Source organism: Aegilops tauschii, chromosome 2, assembly GCF_002575655.3.
Source record: "Aegilops tauschii subsp. strangulata cultivar AL8/78 chromosome 2, Aet v6.0, whole genome shotgun sequence".
NCBI classification, from domain to species: domain Eukaryota; kingdom Viridiplantae; phylum Streptophyta; class Magnoliopsida; order Poales; family Poaceae; genus Aegilops; species Aegilops tauschii.
This window is the reverse complement of record NC_053036.3, coordinates 89,971,256-89,989,684: the sequence shown is the minus strand read 5'-3', so window position 1 is coordinate 89,989,684 and position 18,429 is coordinate 89,971,256. Positions and strand designations below refer to the sequence as shown.

At 45.7% G+C, this 18,429-nt stretch overlaps 1 protein-coding gene and 1 long non-coding RNA gene across 2 annotated transcripts; one reads left to right on the top strand and one right to left on the bottom strand.

Moving 5' to 3' along the window:
* Window positions 1-7,608: 7,608 nt before the first annotated feature.
* Window positions 7,609-10,327, top strand: LOC141041550 (uncharacterized). The gene is made up of 2 exons (XR_012201900.1): window positions 7,609-8,745; window positions 9,723-10,327. It is a non-coding gene; the product is annotated as an uncharacterized lncRNA (long non-coding RNA).
* Window positions 10,328-14,820: 4,493 nt separating this feature from the next.
* Window positions 14,821-17,763, bottom strand: LOC109774436 (uncharacterized). Its single transcript, XM_020333154.4, has 3 exons — window positions 17,574-17,763; window positions 17,403-17,483; window positions 14,821-17,296 (listed from the first exon to the last, which is right to left on the bottom strand). Exons 1-3 carry the CDS (start codon window positions 17,724-17,726, stop codon window positions 15,053-15,055), a joined length of 2,478 nt encoding a protein of 825 aa, XP_020188743.3. The 5' UTR covers window positions 17,727-17,763; the 3' UTR covers window positions 14,821-15,052.
* Between the last annotated feature and the right edge of the window lie 666 nt (window positions 17,764-18,429).

Below are 18,429 nucleotides of genomic sequence, written 5' to 3'. Positions count from 1 at the left end.
CTGACGTACTCGAGTGGATGCAACCTGGTTCAATGTACCACCTGCAATGTAAGCCCACTGCAGTGCCCCCCTCCCATTCCTATATAAGGGAAGGACTGATGCCATGCATATATTATCACAGATTCAACCGAAGATAACAGAAGCGTAGTCCACTAGCACGAGAGAGAGCTCATGTATATCATCCGGTAACCAACCACATACACCATACATCAACAACAAAACAGGAAGCAGGGTATTACACCCTCGTGGTGGCCTAAACATGGGTAAAAACCTCTGCCGTTGGTATCTCATTAGAAGGAAGAACTATTGTAGTGTTTAGTCTCTTGCCGAACAAAAAACCGGGAGGGAGGGGGGTATCTCTTATCCCCGATTTTGACGATATCATTGTCGACACTGGTGCTCATTGTCAACTTGGTCTGAGCTTCGGGGTGACGTTGTATTGTTTGCGGTTTTTAATAGATCTACTGCTTTTATTCGTCGGTGTAGATGCAGACAGAGCCTTTGGTCTGGTCAGGCAATTTGACATCAGTTCAGTCTCCTCCTTGGGGCTTGATAGTTCGATACGCATAAGGCTATGGGGAGAACTAAGTCTTTGATGGGGGTGGATGCATGCCATTATGGCGGTCGAGGGTATCTGATGCGGCTCGAAGCTATGTCGGTATTTCCCCAAAGAGGAAGGGATGATGCAACACAGCAGCGGTAGGTATTTCCCTCATATATGAAACCAAGGTTATCGAATCAGTAGGAGAACCAAGCAACACAATGTAAACAGCCCCTGCACACAAATAACAACCACTCGCAACCCGACGTGTTAAAGGGGTTGTCAATCCCTTTCGGTAACGGCGTTAGAAATTGGTGTGTGGACAGGAGATAAATTGTAATAGACTGATAGATCGAACGCCAAATAAAATAAATAAAAATAAAACGCAGCAAGGTATTTTCGTATTTTTGGTTTAATAGATCTGAAAATAAAAGTAAAGGAAAAGTAGATCGCAAAGGCAAATATATGAGAAAGAGACCTATTTCACTAGTGGCTTCTCTCTAGAAAAATAGCAAACGATGGGTAAACAAATTACTGTTGGGCAATTGATAGAACTTCAAATAATCATGATGATATCCAGGCAATGATCATTATATAGGCATCACATCCAAAATTAGTAGACCGACTCCTGCCGGCATCTACTACTATTACTCCACACATCGACCGCTATCCAGCATGCATCTAGTGTATTAAGTTCATGGAAAAATAGAGTAATGCAATAAGAACGATGACCTGATGTAGACAAGATCTATCTATGTAGAGATAGACCCCATCGTTTTATCCTTAGTAGCAACGATACATACGTGTCGGTTCCCTTTTTGTCACTGGGATCAAGCACCGTAAGATCGAACCCATTACAAAGCACCTCTTCCCATTGCAAGATAAATAGATCAAGTTGGCTAAACAAAACCCAAATATCGGAGAAGAAATACAAGGCTATAAGCAATCATGCATAAAAGATATCAAAGGAACTCAAACACTTTCATGGATATAAAAAGATAGATCTGATCATAAACTCAAAGTTCATCCGATCCCAACAAACACATCGCAAAAACAGTTACATCATATGGATCTTCAAGAGACAATTCTATTGAGAATTCAGCGAGAGAGAGGAAGCCATCTAGCTACTAACTACGGACCCGAAGGTCTACAAAGAACTACTCACGCATCATCTGAGAGGCACCAATAGAGGTGGTGAACCCCATCCGTGATGGTGTCTAGATTGGATCTGGTGGTTCTGGACTCTGCGGCGGCTGGAATTGATTTTCTTCGACTCCCCTAGTGTTTCTGGAGTATTTGGGTATTTATTGAGCAAAGAGGCGGTCCAAGGGGCACCCGAGGTGGACACAACCCACCAGGGCGCGCCTGGCCCCCCTGGCGCGCCCTGGTGGGTTGTGCTCTCCTCGGAGCACCCCTCCAGGCGCAGCCTTGGCCCATTAGGTGTCTTCTGGTCCAAAAAATTCTCCGTGAAGTTTCGTTGCATTTGGATTCCGTTTGGTATTGATTTCCTGCGATGTAAAAAACATGCAGAAAACAGCAACTGACACTTGGCACTATGTCAATAGGTTAGTACCAAAAAAGATATAAAATGACTATAAAATAATTATAAAACATTCAAGATTGATAATATGAAATAATAAAAAATTATAGATACGTTGGAGACGTATCAGTATCTTGCTCCACGGAGACATCATCGAAGAGTGCTTCCTTGACACAGGATCATGACTAGCCGAATCCGAGGTGGCCGTAGAGGCTGTTGGTGTGGCTGGACCCTTCCCCAGGGTTAAGATCGTCTTCGGTTTTGGGCGCATACTTGTGTCATCTATGGAGGTCGTAGCCGCGACTGAGGACACCCATGTGCGTCATTTTCCTTCTTGGAGGATTCTTGAAGAATTCGCTCACGGCTCCCCGAGTAGGGGTCATGTTAAACTCGTCGTCGTCATTAGTAGGACGGCGCATGCTAAATATAAGGAAAATTTGCTTTGGTTGCGTGGGGGAATGAATGAACAAACTCTTGTGTTATCATTAATAAAAGAGGGAACACTGCTTCTACATTTTTGTGTTTTCACTTCTTACATATAACATACGTTTTACATAGAAGCCCCCAGATAGCTTTCATTTTTTGATCAAAAAGTGGATTCCAGTCAACAGTTTAAACTCCAGCTAGCTAGCTTAGCTAGCTGTGTGTGATTGGTTCGATGGACGTGGTTGTTGCAACATAGGAGTCGTTGGTCGTTGGTAGAAACAACTATTCCCTTTTGCTTATATATCCTATAAACAAAAGCCCGGAAAGATCGTCTACTTGTCCAGAAAGATCTTGGAAGCAGCGACCTTCTGAAAAATCATGTTACATCATCAAACAGCTTATACAACTTCATTGATTAATTGGTAGGAGCATCGCTTTATTCTCCATGGGTGCAACGTGAGGATGTTGTTGTTCCCATCATTTCTTTCCCCAATATAAACAAACAAATATGGATGCTCGACGAAGAAGTCTCGATCGGTCATATACTCCCCGTGCATGCATGATCATCAGCAAAGGATTGACCAACGGCATAGAGTGGATGGGCCTGATACACATTCTGATTTAATTAGTAATTAATTCTCGGAAGAGCAACGCCGGAGACTACATGCATGCACAACACGAGGCGGACGTGGCAACGGAGCGTGTCGGTGACCGCTCGATCGGCACATGTACAGTTGAGCTGAAAGCAGCGTGTCAACACACTCCACAGTCTGACATTCTAGTACTGTATCAAGTTTCTGCATTTAATGGAATTCAGGACTCAGGAGGCACTCGGTGGCGGAGCCGGGATCTAGAATTGGAAGGCGCCAAATCAATCGAGCTCGTGATAACAAAGGCCAAACCATGTGCTAACGAATTTCTTTCTTCACTTTGAAATATTATTAAGAGGACACTAGTAAGCGTGCACGCGCAACGCACGTCTATCAAATATGACACATGTTCTTTGAAATCCATTTATTTTTTATCGAGTTGATTTTTTATTCAGTTTTTGCCACTTAAATAGGGTATCATGGGCCTAACAGTGTAAGTATGCGAGTGCAATGCACGATTCACACACATGAAATTTTATAAATTCGATAAAGCATGAAAATATAAAATATAAATATATTATTATTAGTTTCCAAATTACAATTCAATCCCATTTTGAAGCAACAATTTAAAAATAAAATATTAAGCAACGGTATACACTATTTATTCTCCTATAAAGGTCCACATCTTTATGCGCATGACATAGATATTGTTTGTTGCTTTACTCTTAGTGAACTTTAAAATATGTATCAAAATTGCTTCTGTGGATCCATGGTAGTAACATATATTTTCTATACCTTCATCCCCATCAGACATATATTATTTTACAAAAAAATATCGAAAAATCTTAATGTTTTTAAATTAATATATAAATGTCAATGGGTTCTTTATATTAATCACAACCTTTCCCGCAAAAATATATGGAGTATTATTCACAACCTAAAGCACGACCTAACGGGCAGACTTGATAAAAAAATGACACTAACAATCGCCCCCAAATCGCGTGCACTAACCGCTTCGCTCCCTCGTCCATGAAAAAGCGATCAGGGAGGCGACCACCTCCTCCCGTACTTTGCTGGCGAGGCCGCGGACAACGGATGGGTGGGGGAACCCCGGCTCTCTGCCTCAGCTGTAGTTAGGGTTAGGTTTAATGTGTCCCACGGCGGCGTTTGGATGGCGGTGTGCTGGCGTTTGGAATAAAATTTCCCCGATCTCAGCCCCATCTCGATGACATCCTCGGTGGTGAAATCGAGGGATCTGTGGGAACCATATTCTATCGTTTTCTTGGAGCGATGGATCTGGTGGCGTTCATTGTGTCTATGGCAGATTTCATCTTGTGTGGTGTCGCCTTTGTTTGGGGGAAGATAAAGGTCCAAGAACAAGGTTGGAGGCTAGTGGGTGGCGGTACCGATGTTCTACCTCGACAACATCGACGGTATGCAACGGATCTGGGTTTCGAGAAGCACGGGGATGATCCCCAGTTGATTGGCCACAATGAGAGTAAATTGCATAAAACTACTACTTTACAGGCTAGGGTTCCAAAAAACTACCGAATTTATTTTTTCCGCTGATAACTACCAAGTCAGGGGTTGGCTGTTTCAAAAAACCCAAAATCCTCTTTGTTAAAAAATTAAACATGTTTATGACAGGTCGGGCCCGCCACTAAACGCACCGTTTGGTTGACCGTTTGTTTGATCGTTAACTTACATGTGGGGGCCACATGCCAGTGTCTGAAAAAGCAATCAGGTCCCTGGAAATTTTCTAAAAAAGCAATCAGGTCCCTGGAAGTTTTCAAAAAAAAGCAATCAGGTCCTCCGGCGCACCCGCCATGGCCGCGATGCCACCTCCTCCGGGCCGACGCCGTGCATCGCCTGCAGCCGGCGAGCCACGCCCGTAGTGACCGGATCCACGCCGCCCCTCGCCTGTGGCCGCCGCCATGCCGTCCCTCGCGTGTGGTCGCCGCCACGCTCTGCCTCGCCTGCGGCAACCCCCAGGTGCTCCCCATGGCGGGCGGCAGCAGGGGACCTGAGCGGAGACCCATGGCTGGCGGCGCCCCAGGCAGCTCCCCATGGCGCGCGGCGGTGTGGCGACCTGAGGGGAAGGAGCGGGTCGCACGAGGTGGGCGCACGAGGGGAGTGAGCGGGTCGCCGGCGGGGTGGGCGTGACAGGGGAGGGGAAAGGGTCGCCGGCGGAGTGGGCATGCGAGGGAAGGGGACATGGTCGCCGGTCTGGTTGAAGATAAGAGAGAGAGAGTACAGGAGGAAGAGGAGAGAAGGAAAGAGAAGAAGAAAAGAAAAGCTGACATGTGGGCCCCACATGTCAGTTAACGGTCAAACTAGAGCTTCGTTTAGGTGCGGGTCCGACCTGTCATAATCACGGTCAATAGATAAGCATTCGGCAATTTGGGCTTTTTGAAACAGCCGACCTCTGATTTGGTAGTTATTTGAGAAAAATTAAAAATCAGTAGTTTTTTGAAACCCTAGCCTATAAAGTAGTAGTTTTATGCTGTTTACTGCTACAGCGATAATGGCCTTGCCGGTGGCAGGCCTCTTTTTCGGCTCACAAAGTCCTTATGGACGATGGTGTTTCTCTGTCTCCGAAGACGGCAAGTAGTCAAGATGACGGTTGCAGAAATTTTCTCCAGTGAGGTTTTCTTGCATATGTTCTTGGGCATGTGTCTTTTCTCTTTCTTTCTCGTGATTTTCACAATTTCGTGTTGTAATTTGACATTTGTTTAATGGTATGCGAAATCTCTCAAAAAAAATTGACACTCGTCGAACACACACACCGCGTGGCCACACACTCCACTCCACTGCCACACCCTCATCTTCCTCCCTCTGTTTCTCTCTATCTCTCTCTCGCACGGACATCGACAAGCAGCGCGTCCATCCTTGCTGTACACTGCCTCCCGCCGCCGGCGCAGGGACCCTCCTCCCTTGCTGTACGCTGCTTCGGCAAGGAACGCCCCTCCCCTGCCTCCTCAGTCCCCACCGCTGCTGAGACAGCCTCCCTTCCCTTGCCTCTCCACATCCATCGGCGGAGGCGCAGACTTCGTCTCCACCAGATCCTCGGTCGACGCGAGCGCTGGAGGGCTATGCGGCGCCTCCCTCCTCCTCCCGCGGGACACGAGGCAGAATCGGATCAAGCGCCGAGGAGCGCCGGCGAGGACGCGTTGCTCCGATGGGTTGGGCGTGTCGCGAGCCTCACCGTGTGGCCAAGTACGACATGCTCCAGAGTGGATGGTCGATGGCCTCCCCTCCTCGCCTGTGACTGGTATTTCGTCATCCCCCCTCTGCTTGGTTTGGCTCTGTCCAATGGCGCCGCCTGCGCCTTGACGCTGCCGCCGTAGCCACAGCCCCACGCTTCGGCCGCTTTAGCTATTGTGCATAAGTGTGATCTAATAATCAGAAATGTTTTTCTGTAATTAATTGGTTATGCAATTCTATAGGCTGTGGAAACTGCTCTTTTACAGAGGTACAATTGCAGTCTTAAGTTGGAACTTATTTGTAGTTTATTCACAATGAGTACATAATATCTCTATATAATGACATACCAATCAGGCATATTTGATTAGTCTTGCTTGGTCTGAACATTCTTACATGTAATTCTGGATGCTATAGCTACTCCGTGTTCTCATTTCTGACAAGAAGCATTGCTGTCTATCTGAAAAAACAGGTTTTGGGGCATTAAAGAGAAGAAATATATATATAGGACAAATGTTTCCTACAAGCAGTGGTAGTTACCACCACTTGCGTTTTGTATGTTGTATGTAGTATCTGTCGAAACCGAGAGTATGTATGTGTAGTATGTAGTATATAACAATGATTAGGTAGTATATATACTAATTTTTAGGTAGTATGTACCATTTTTTGGGTATGCTCTTTTTTACGTACAAATATGTACGTGTTTCACAAATATAACAAAAACTATGGGCTCATATGCAATTTTTTCATGTAACTTGCTTTGAAATAGCTTAGATATAGTATATGAACATATTTAAAATAATAAAATAGTATATATAGTACCGTATGGTAGTATATGAGACATGTGGGGTAACTACCACCGGGGAAATCCATCCTACCACCCGGTGGTAGTTACCTCTCTCTCTCTCTCTCTCTCTCTATATATATATATATATATATATATATATATATATATATATATATATATATATAGGGAAAATTCATCCTACCACCCGATGGTAGTTACCCCACATGTCTATATATAGGGAAAATCCATCCTACCACCCGGTGGTAGTTACCCCACATGTCTATATATAGGGAAAATCCATCCTACCACCCGGTGGTAGTTACCCCACATGTCTCATATACTACCATATGGTACTATATATACTATTTTATTATTTTAAATATGGCATTCAGATAGTCCTTCTGAACTGAAATCCCTATATATATATATATATATATATATATATATATATATATATATATATATATAGGGATTGACTATTCGTCACCCTGGGTGAGGAATAGTTATTCTTCACCCCCTCTATTTTAACACCAATGCACTGTAATTTTACGTTCTGTAAGTTTTGTCTTATTTCTGATGTAATAAGAGACCGTAAAAAATATATAATCGCCGTAAAAAATATTTTATGTTATGTAAAATTACAAACGTAAAAATATAGTGTTAAATATACATAAATTTCAAATTTTTTTGTCTTATGACCTATATTTTTTATTTTCTTATACCAAATTTTACATAGTGAATCAATAGGAATGTAACTATTTGAATTTCAAATGTAATTTATTTATGAAGTGATCGTAAGATTACCTCGGGTGAAAAATAACTTATTCTGCACCCTGGGTGATGAATAGCATCACAAATGATTATTTCCAAGCTTTACATGGCCATGCAGTTGAGTATTTCCAAGCTTTGCAAATTAAATTTGAAAGGAGGTTAAGAATTGTTCTTAAATTTTGTTTGAAACCAGATGATGGAATGACGCAGCCATTTACATGATATTGGACATGTACAAATGCTCGAGCATATATTGTTTTATTCTAAAGATTGGTTTGTGCAAGTTTCTGCAAGTTTTTTTTGTTTGACAACATCAATTAGAAGGGAAGATATTGAAGTATTCAAGGTTTATATGTCCTGCCTCCTTTTTATTTAGAGTTATTTGTAAATTGAATAATTCACTTAAGAGTTATTTGTAAAGATTAATATTAGCTTGAAAAATGCCCATGCTATGGCTGCACTGGTTTAACACAAGACGCTGTTGTGAATTAATTTGAATTGTATATCCAGTTGCTAGCAGTCTGTAGTTGCGAAGTAGAAAACTTTCCAGATCATTGAGGCAATCAACATGCATTTACATAGCTTCTGTAACTCAAATGAATGCTATGTAAATAATATTTTTTTATCTAACTATTGTCAAAATGCATGCAGGTTTAGCTCTGATAGAAACAACTAAGGGACAGGTACACCATGAAGTTGGGTTCTAGTGTTTTAGCTACAGTGCAGGTACATCTTCCTAGCTTAGTCTAATTATGACTGTCAAATGTTCCCTTGATTGCTTATTTTTTTGTCAAATCTTCTTGTAAGGGAAGCAAGCTTGAATTCACCGGATGATGTATACACACCAAGTGCACCTTGCTTTCATATTCGCAAGCAACCCCATTCTGAGGTACGTTCTCTTCGCTTGCAGCCTTTTCAAGTGTTTAATTTTTCAATGTGCTGTCTCAGAAAAGCGATTGATAATTGTAGCTCTATATGCTTGTGTTGCCAACAGCATAAGCAACTGGACAGCCATTTGGTTCATAAAACTCAAACCATTGAACCTAAAAACATGCACACATACTCTCGATTGTAGAAAGTCTGATGAGTTACTACATAAATGGCCAAAATGACTGCATGGCCATAATAATGTTGGTAACCATACATTGTAAGTTCCAGTGAATTCAAGCTTGCTTCCCTTACAAGAAGATTTGACAAGCAATCAAGGGACATTCAGAGAAGCACAAATGGCCTAAAATTGACATAAAAATGTGGTAATCTGTTGGCACAAATAGACTGCATACAGTACTCTCAAGTATGCAATACATTACCAATAATTGGCAGGCCAACATTCAGAGAAGCATGTACTGAACTTAGCTTGTATAAATTCAGAGAAGCATGTACTGGATTTAGCAAGTAGTAATTCAGAGAAGCATGAGTGGAGGAGCCGAGTCTACCTTTTCCTATTATCAATTGGGATGTCACTGTTTTCTCTTAGGCGAAAAGACATGCTCAGAGTCTTGTTGATACAGAACTTGTTGAATATCTGACTTCCATGCTACAAAAGATAGGCATCTCCTAAATTATGTTGCTAATTCTTTCGTTTACCCAAGCTGGATGTCAGTACTCAATTATGTGCTTACGTATATAGAACAGAAGAAATTAGAGATATGTTCAGTGCCATGCATTCAGTTTCATGCAAAGCACATAAACTCTATATTATAGGTCATTGTAGTATATTAAGAAATAGCAGCATAATTGTATTCAAGTTTTTTTTTGTTACTCTTTGTATTTCTGAATTTTGACCCAAATCCGCGAATCTGCCCATGAACTTTGACTGATATCCATCATTTTAGCCATTATTAATTTCGTTGTCGCAAATTGCAGATTCTTCTAATTATGGTACTCTTAATAATTGAATATGTGGGGAGAGTTGGTGTTTCTCGTGCGCTAGCTTTCTACACGCAGCCGGCGGCTTGATGTTAAGGTAAAGACAATCTGATCAAAGTTCGTACCTGATCAAAGTTTTTTTTGAATTTTTACCTGATCAAAGTTCGGTGGCTTGGTGGCGAGAGCCTCAACGTGGCGACGGCGGCAGACTGCGCTCGCACCCGTGGGTCAGCAGAGGACAGCGGCAGGCGGCCACGGCGCCCCCCGCTCACGTCTGTGTGGCAGCAGAGGTGGAGCGGACGGTGGTGCCGGAGACCCTCGCTCGCATCGATTAGGCCACAGAGGAGAGCGGCAAGCGGCAGACGGCGGCCTGTGGTCACATCCTTGTGGCAGTAGAGGAGGAGCGGACAGTGGCGATTGAGTCCTGTGTTACGCGTCCGTGCAGCAGCAGAAGAGGAGCGGACAGCGGCGACGTCAATCTGCACACGCCCCCATGGGGCAGCAGCCAGCAGAGGAGGAGCGGTGGGCGGTGGCGGGCGATCTGTGCTCGCGTCCGTGGGGAAGGAGGAGAGGCAACGTGTTGTGAGGGCAGAGAGAAGATTACGGGATAGAAATTCCCTATCCCCGCTAATTGAGGACCAAGGGAGGCGCGTCTGCTGGCAGAACATTTAATCTGGATCGTTCATTTGCGTGACAGACCCTTGATGTAATATAGACTGTTAGATGTGATTTGGTTAGATTAATCGAACGTCTCTGGTAATCCTGTGTACACTTTGTGGTATGTCTCTAGGAGAGTTCATGTTTGCTTTTTTAATAGTAATATTAATAGTAATAATAAGTAAAATAAGTAATAAGTATAAGTATAGAAGTATAGATAGAATAGAAGTAAGCAGTTAGTGGATCATAGGGGGGCCATTTGCCCCCACCGGCCCCCACCTTGTCTCCGCCGCTTAGACACTGCAACCAGTATCCGCACATCACCTCGCGTCACCGACGACATCATCACCTGGGCGTCGGAGAAGAACGGCATCTTCACCGTTCGTTCTGCCTACCGGTTTGCTATGGACGAGCGCGAGTGCACATCGGCCACCGCCATGAGCAGGGCACCAGATGATCGTCACGCCATCTGGAAGACCATATGGGGGTGTCCTGCTCTCCCGAAGGTACACGTGTTCACTTGAAGGATTGTGACCAACTCACTAGCTACTTGGTCAAACAAATTCTTTCGTCACATTGAGATATCTAACGTTTCTCCCATTTGTGGTGTGGAACGAGAGGATGAGTTCCATGCGTTGTGCAGGTGCCCCCTTGCGAAGGAATTATGGCAATGCCATGGCGCTCGATTGGCACATCCTGACGGTCGAAGCAATCTACAACTCGGGCCGGAGTGGCTCTTACTCCCCTCGAACCACTGGACAAGACGGCGCGTATGGTCGTACTGATGACCATGTGGAGGATTTGTTACGTGCGGAACGAGATAACACATGAGAAAAGGCCTCCGCCTACTGAAGCTTCTCGCCGGTTCCTGCATGGATATATTAGCTCGCTTTTGTGCCTCCAGCAGTATCCCAATGGCGGCGGCGCGTTGGTGTCGTTTCCTCCTTGGGGGCGTCATTCTTGGAGGCGTACACGGGATCGAGGGACCAGTGAGCGGCTTTTTTGGTGGAGTGGTGCTTCATCCTACACATTGATGACGGCGGATCTCAACGGCGTGGTGCAGTGGAGACTCGGCGCCCGATGCGCGGTGATGGACTCGCGCAGGAGGAGGTAGCTGTCTGGCGTCATGGTGGCGTCGATGGCCGAGTGGCCTGACAAGGTAGAAGCCTCAATATCTACTCTGAAGACGGGCCTGTGGAAGATGGCGTGCGACGACACATGTGAGTGCGCCAGACCAGTTTATGCCCCAGACCTGGTATGTGGCTTGGCTAGGGCTTCTGGCTTTTGATGATAGGCTTAGGTGAGTGGTCTGGGTATTTGGCCCAGCTAGCACCCCTTCATATGGATAGGAGTAGTGGCATATGTTGCCAAGATGGCGGATTCAGGCATATTGTTGCAATACTTTGTAAGGTTCTCGAGAATAATCAATAAAGTGGCCGCATGCATTGTTGGAGAACGTAGCAGAAATTCAAAATTTTCTACGCATCACCAAGATCAATCTATGGAGTAATCTAGCAACGAGGGGAAGGGGAGTGCATCTACATACCCTTGTAGATCGCGATGCGGAAGCGCTGCAAGAACGCGGATGAGGGAGTCGTACTCGTAGCGATTCAGATCGCGGTTGATTCCGATCTAAGCGCTGAACCACGGCGCCTCCGCGTTCAACACACGTGCAGCCCGGTGACGTCTCCCACGCCTTGATCCAGCAAGGAGAGAGGGAGAGGTTGGGGAAGACTCCATCCAGCAGCAGCACGACGGCGTGGTGGTGATGGAGGAGCGTGGCAATCCTGCAGGGCTTCGCCAAGCACCGCGGGAGAGGAGGAGGGAGAGGGGTAGGGCTGCGCTATGAGGGAGATGTGTTCTCATGTGTATGGCAGCCCCAAAACCCCAATATATATAGGGGAGGGGGAGGGCTGCGCCCCCATCTAGGGTCCCCCCCCAAGGGGTGCGGCCAGCCCTAGATGGGGCTTGGGGGGCGGCCAAGGGGGGAGAGAGGGGGGCGCCCCACTAGATGGGCCTTAGGCCCATCTGAGCCTAGGGTTTCCCCCTTCCCCCCCTTCCTGCGCCCTGGGCCTCTTGTGGGGGGGCGCACCGGCCCACCTGGGGTTGGTCCCCTCCCACACTTGGCCCACGCAGCCCTCTGGTCCCGGTGGCCCCACCTGGTGGACCCCCGGGACCCTCCGGTGGTCCCGGTACATTACCGATAGCACCCGAAACTTTTCCGGTGACCAAAACAGGACTTTCCATATATAAATCTTTACCTCCGGACCATTCCGGAATCCTCGTGACGTCCGGGATCTCATCCGGGACTCCGAACAACATTCGGTAACCACATACAAACTTCCTTTATAACCCTAGCGTCATCGAACCTTAAGTGTGTAGACCCTACGGGTTCGGGAATCATGCAGACATGACCGAGACGTTCTCCGGCCAATAACCAACAGCGGGATCTGGATACCCATGTTGGCTCCCACATGTTCCACGATGATCTCATCGGATGAACCACGATGTCGGGGATTCAATCAATCCCGTATTCAATTCCCTTTGTCTATCGGTATGTTACTTGCCCGAGATTCGATCGTCGGTATCCCGATACCTTGTTCAATCTCGTTACCGGCAAGTCTCTTTACTCGTTCCGTAACTCACATCATCCCGTGATCAACTCCTTGGTCACATTGTGCACATTATGATGATGTCCTACCGAGTGGGCCCAGAGATACCTCTCCGTTTACACAGAGTGACAAATCCCAGTCTCGATTCGTGCCAACCCAACAGACACTTTCGGAGATACCTGTAGTGCACCTTTATAGCCACCTAGTTACGTTGTGACGTTTGGTACACCCAAAACATTCCTACGGTATCCGGGAGTTGCACAATCTCATGGTCTAAGGAAATGATACTTGACATTAGAAAAGCTCTTAGCAAACGAACTACACGATCTTGTGCTAGGCTTAGGATTGAGTCTTGTCCATCACATCATTCTCCTAATGATGTGATCCCGTTATCAACGACATCCAATGTCCATGGTCAGGAAACCGTAACCATCTATTGATCAACGAGCTAGTCAACTAGAGGCTTACTAGGGACATGGTGTTGTCTATGTATCCCACATGTATCTGAGTTTCCTATCAATACAATTCTAGCATGGATAATAAACGATTATCATGAACAAGGAAATATAATAATAACCAATTTATTATTGCCTCTAGGGCATATTTCCAACATGCATCTCCTAGATGCATAGGCCGGGGGTCATCCTCCTTTTCTTAAAAAAAAGCAGTATCCCAATGGTGACGTTGTCAAAGGAAAAATGGTGCTCAATGCCCTTCCGTCAGCCTATAAGGCCAATGCCGAGCCTAAGGAAGAGCTGCGTTGGGGAGCTTCATTCCGTCCACAGGTATGGCAGGAGGTGGTATGATACTCCAGGATGCACATGGAGATATTATCTATAGCGCTTGTCGGGAAATCCGTACATGTGATAGGGCGCTGGGTGCAGAGCTAGCGGCGTGTCAGGAAGGGCTGGAACTGGCCCTCCATCGGACGGTGCTGCCCATTTTGGTCGAGCTTGACAGCGTGGAGGCGGTGTCATTGATCACAGCAAATTTCGAGGATCGATCAATGCATCACATATTGGTTAAGGAGATTCAGAGACTGGCCTCAACTGATGATAGAGAGATTTCTTTTACTCTTTGTTGTTGGTCGCAGAATAAAGTTAGTCATGAACTTGTCGCGTACGGCCGTAGCACTCCCCGTACTGCAGTATGGCCACATTCAGGAATAGATTTTGTTGTAAACTTGATAATGACCGAGAAGTCTCCGTGAGTAATGAGAATCTCTTTTCTCCCGCAAAAAAAAAAAGAATTGAGGGGCAAATTTTAAATTAAAAAATTGTTTACCGCCGGGAGTATCTATGAATTTGTTATGTGAAATTTGTAAGAAAGAAAAAAGCATTTTTCACGATGCACAGACATTGGCCGCAACCTTGCTACCAGAGAGAATTATCCTGAAGCCAATGGTAACAAAAAGAAGGCAAGGATTTTGAACCCTGAACCTCTTTGCCCGTGTCTGCACCTTAAAACAAGCAGTATCTGTAATCTGTAACAGCACATGAAAACTGAAACTGGTCTTGCACTGCTTCTGAGGTACCAAAACAACGTGCACCTTACTCTACTTCCCACATGTCACGTAGGTTGTCACTGCCCTTACAGAATCTTACTACTTATGTAGTTTGTAATCCTGAGCAGTGCGTGCTCAGAGAAACTTGAACTGCTGACAGTAAATGGTTGCTTGATATACTAAGATTACTGGAGTCTATCAAGTGCTTCTACTGACAATTTCATAAACTGAAGTGGTATGCATGTCACACTATCAGCCAAGAAGTGGTGTCTTCTCGGAGGATTTAGCATTTGAGCATACAAGAGTTTCAAGAAAACACAAATCAAGCAAGAAATTCAGATACCAAACTGCAACCTAGTACTAGCAAATATATAAGAAGTTCGGTTTCCAGTGCAACATGGAAGCATCGCGAATAATAACAGAGGTTCAGAGTTTGCCTAGGATAGCTAACTTCATCGGCTAAAACGCATACTAAGCGTCCAAAATATGAATAACTTCAGAGTTTGACAGATGAGATTAGAATCTCAAATCTGGCTAGGTTCTTCTGAGTGTCTCTAGGTTTCATGATTGCCTGCAACTGCTCCATCTTCAGTTCTGCAATGCTCTTCCTCGACCACGACAGTTTGTACGCAGTCCGGCGACAGACAAACAGGAAGGCCACACTCCAATCTTTTGTCTGGGATCCAAGTTGGTGTTTCACCTTCAAATGTTATGATACCTCTGAAGCAGTGTGGTATGGTATCTCTGTAGTCGTGTGAGAACTTATTGAATTTTTGCCTCCAGGTCCTACCTAGATAGGGCAGGCTGTAGTATGGGGACATGTATGTAGCAGTGCTAACCCCAATCTCACAACAGACCGCAATGACATGAGAGCAAGGCTTGTGAAGTACCTGTGGCTTGCCGCATGAACAGGTGGCAGTTTTCCGAATTGTGCATCCTTTAGACTTATTAATGCCGACGATATAGTCTGTCTTCAGGTGAACAGTCACCTCCCTCTTCCTTCCCTTGACTGTAAATTTTCGATCCACTACCTTACCAAGATAATTCTTTTCATCAGCGTATGTGTACATAAATCTATGCGTCTCGGATTTCTGCATTTTGGAATTCATGTCAACCTGGACACGTTCAGGGAAGTTAATTATTGGGTTGCCAATCGCTTTGTTTGCTGCGACACTTGTGTTTTGGAAGTACTCTACCAAGCGCAGGAATGTCACCTCCACTATCGCACTGAGTGGAAGGCATGTGATCCCTTTCAAGATAGGATCGTTCTTATATGCATCAACTGTATCACTGCCCATGATGCCATACCTTGCTCCATCACTGTCATATGCCAGTGACCACTTCTCCTTTGGTTTCAGACCGATCCAGTGAGAGAACTTTGTTATCTTTCTGTTGCTACCTTCGGCATGATATCCTTCCTTCACATCCTCCACTGAATCATGTTGATTGCAACTTAGGGCCTCAAGCTCTGCCACATCATGCTCGACTGATTCCTGCTGCATTTTCCTACTACCATCATGTTCTTTTGCCGCCATATATGTGGAAGTCAACTCGTCTAGCTCCTTCCAGATTTTACCAAACTTATGGCGTCGCTTCTGCTGGCAAAGTTTCTTGAACATCATCACCAGCTTCTTGTCGCCAAAATACGCAAAGAAGTTTTCAGCAAGGTCTTCCATGCACCATCGGCTTTCTGCATTACGCCACTGTCGTTCACGGGAATTCAGAAGGTCCTCCACAGCATCAATCAACTCCTTTTTGTAGTCGTGTATGATGCACACGTCAGACTGATGCACCACTGCTCGCTCCAAATTCCTAAGAAACCACAGCCAGCTTTCCTTGGTCTCATCCTCGACAACAGCACATGCTACTGGAATGGAGAAATCATTAGCATCTAATGCTACAGCAGTCAACAGCATCCCTTGATATTTCCCGCATAGTGGTGTGCCCTTGATGCATAGCACAGGGCGACAGGTACAGAAGGCCTGTAAGCACTGTCCAAATGCCCAAAACGTATGCTGCAGAACTCGAAAATCTTTACACCCTGCAACCTCTGCATCCTTGATGTCAACAAAAGTACCAGGGTTTTTACGTGCTATTTCCTTGAGTAACCTCGGGGCAAAGTTGTGTGAATCATAAAAGGTACCAAATTTACTCTCCAGAGCAAACTGTTTTGCTCTCCACGCCTCAACAGGACTAATCCACTCGCCATAGTGACGAGTGAGATAATCTGCAATTTCCTCAGCTGTCATTGTTGGGTCTTCCACAAGGGCACCAAAGCTGAAGCGACCCGTCAGGCTTTTCGTCCCGGGCAACACAACCGTCGCCAGTTGAGAATAATCGTCACTTACAGCTTTGAGCAAAATGTGGTAGTGCTTGATCTCAGAAGATTGCACATACAACATGAACTTCTGCGTCACATTTCTTTTTCTCTTCAATTTATTGGCAAAGGAACTCCAGCATTTGTCGGTCCTAAAATAATGTATGTCCCACGGGTAGTACTCCAAAGAACAGTCTGGTTCGGAGGACTCGTCGTCAGTGAGGTCCTTTTTGTGTTGTTTGAAGAATCCCTTGATATCAAGATCTTGTGTTTCTGGATGGAGCCGGAACAGCTTGAAGACCCAGAGCTGTAGATCCACCAATGACATGGACTGTGGCTGCAGCGGTAGCTCGCCGATGACGTGTGCACATTTGTTCTCTACAAAAAGGTCTGAGCAATCTTCAGCTAAATCATTCCCCTCCACGCTGAGAAACTCTTTTCTAAGTCCGTAGTACACAGGCATCTGAATCGGTTCTTCAACCTACACCACCAAACAATGCACAACGCAGATGCAACAGAATCAGACGAATCAAACTACCAACCTAGATTGCAGGAGGAGAGGGGACGGGTACAGTGAAACTACAGACCTGCGGCTTGCGAGGCTTCCTGGCAGCCTTCCCCGTCGTCATAGCCGGGGCCTTCCGCTTCCTCGCGCCGGCGGCAGTACCCTGCGAGATTAGAACGCACGGATTTGAACAAAACGGGCGGTGGCGGAGAACCCATCGGGTGGTGCCCGGGGGGCTGCGGGGAGAGCGTACCGGGTGGGGGGCGGGGAGCGCGTCGGTGCCGGCGAGGGAGGGGTCTGCAGCGACATCGGTGGCGGCGCGTGGTTCCTCCATGGCCGGCTTCGCCGGAGCAGGGTTGCCGCCGTCGGGGCCGAGGTCGGCGTAGGTTTCCATCTGTGCGCGCATTTGGGGAACGGGAAGAGAGTTTTCCCTCGCTTCTGCACCTTTTTCCCTCCATTTTCTCGCGATGATGGGCCGTTCGTCAGGCGGTTCCGCAGCTGTATCTGGGCTGTAGGAAGGCTCTGCGTGAGTGGATGAGCCTGCATTTCCATTTGTTGTTGGGCTCATCCGCCAGACCGCCACAGAGAAATAAAAGAAATCCGCTCTCCTGAAAAATAAAACTCTCTTAATAAAATAGCAGACCCCTGAAAAGGAAAAACAAATTCAAGTTCCAAATCAAAATCATTTGGGAGGTATGAAAAATTAAAAAATCCAGCAATGAATATAGTGGCAAAAAGTGCAGCATTCATTATCATGCCATATTACCCCTGAAGCAACTATTTGGAGGTAACATCACTGCATTGCCTTCCATACAATTGCGATATTCAGGTTCTCAACATTTTTCTAAATGACAGAATTCTGCATTCATTAAGAAGAAAAAGGAACTCAAATTGCTCAGTTGATTATGAAAAATCAGGCGAAAACTATAACAACCGGCTGAGTGGCACAGATAAAAACCTCACGTACACCATTCCAAAGAGGGCCTCGCCAAGACAGCACATAGATGCCATCGTCATCACTCCTCCCCTAGAGGCATCATTCCCATCCCTAAACTCTGAGCAAACGAGATTAGGGCATCTCCACTGTTGACACCCAAGCTGGACAATGT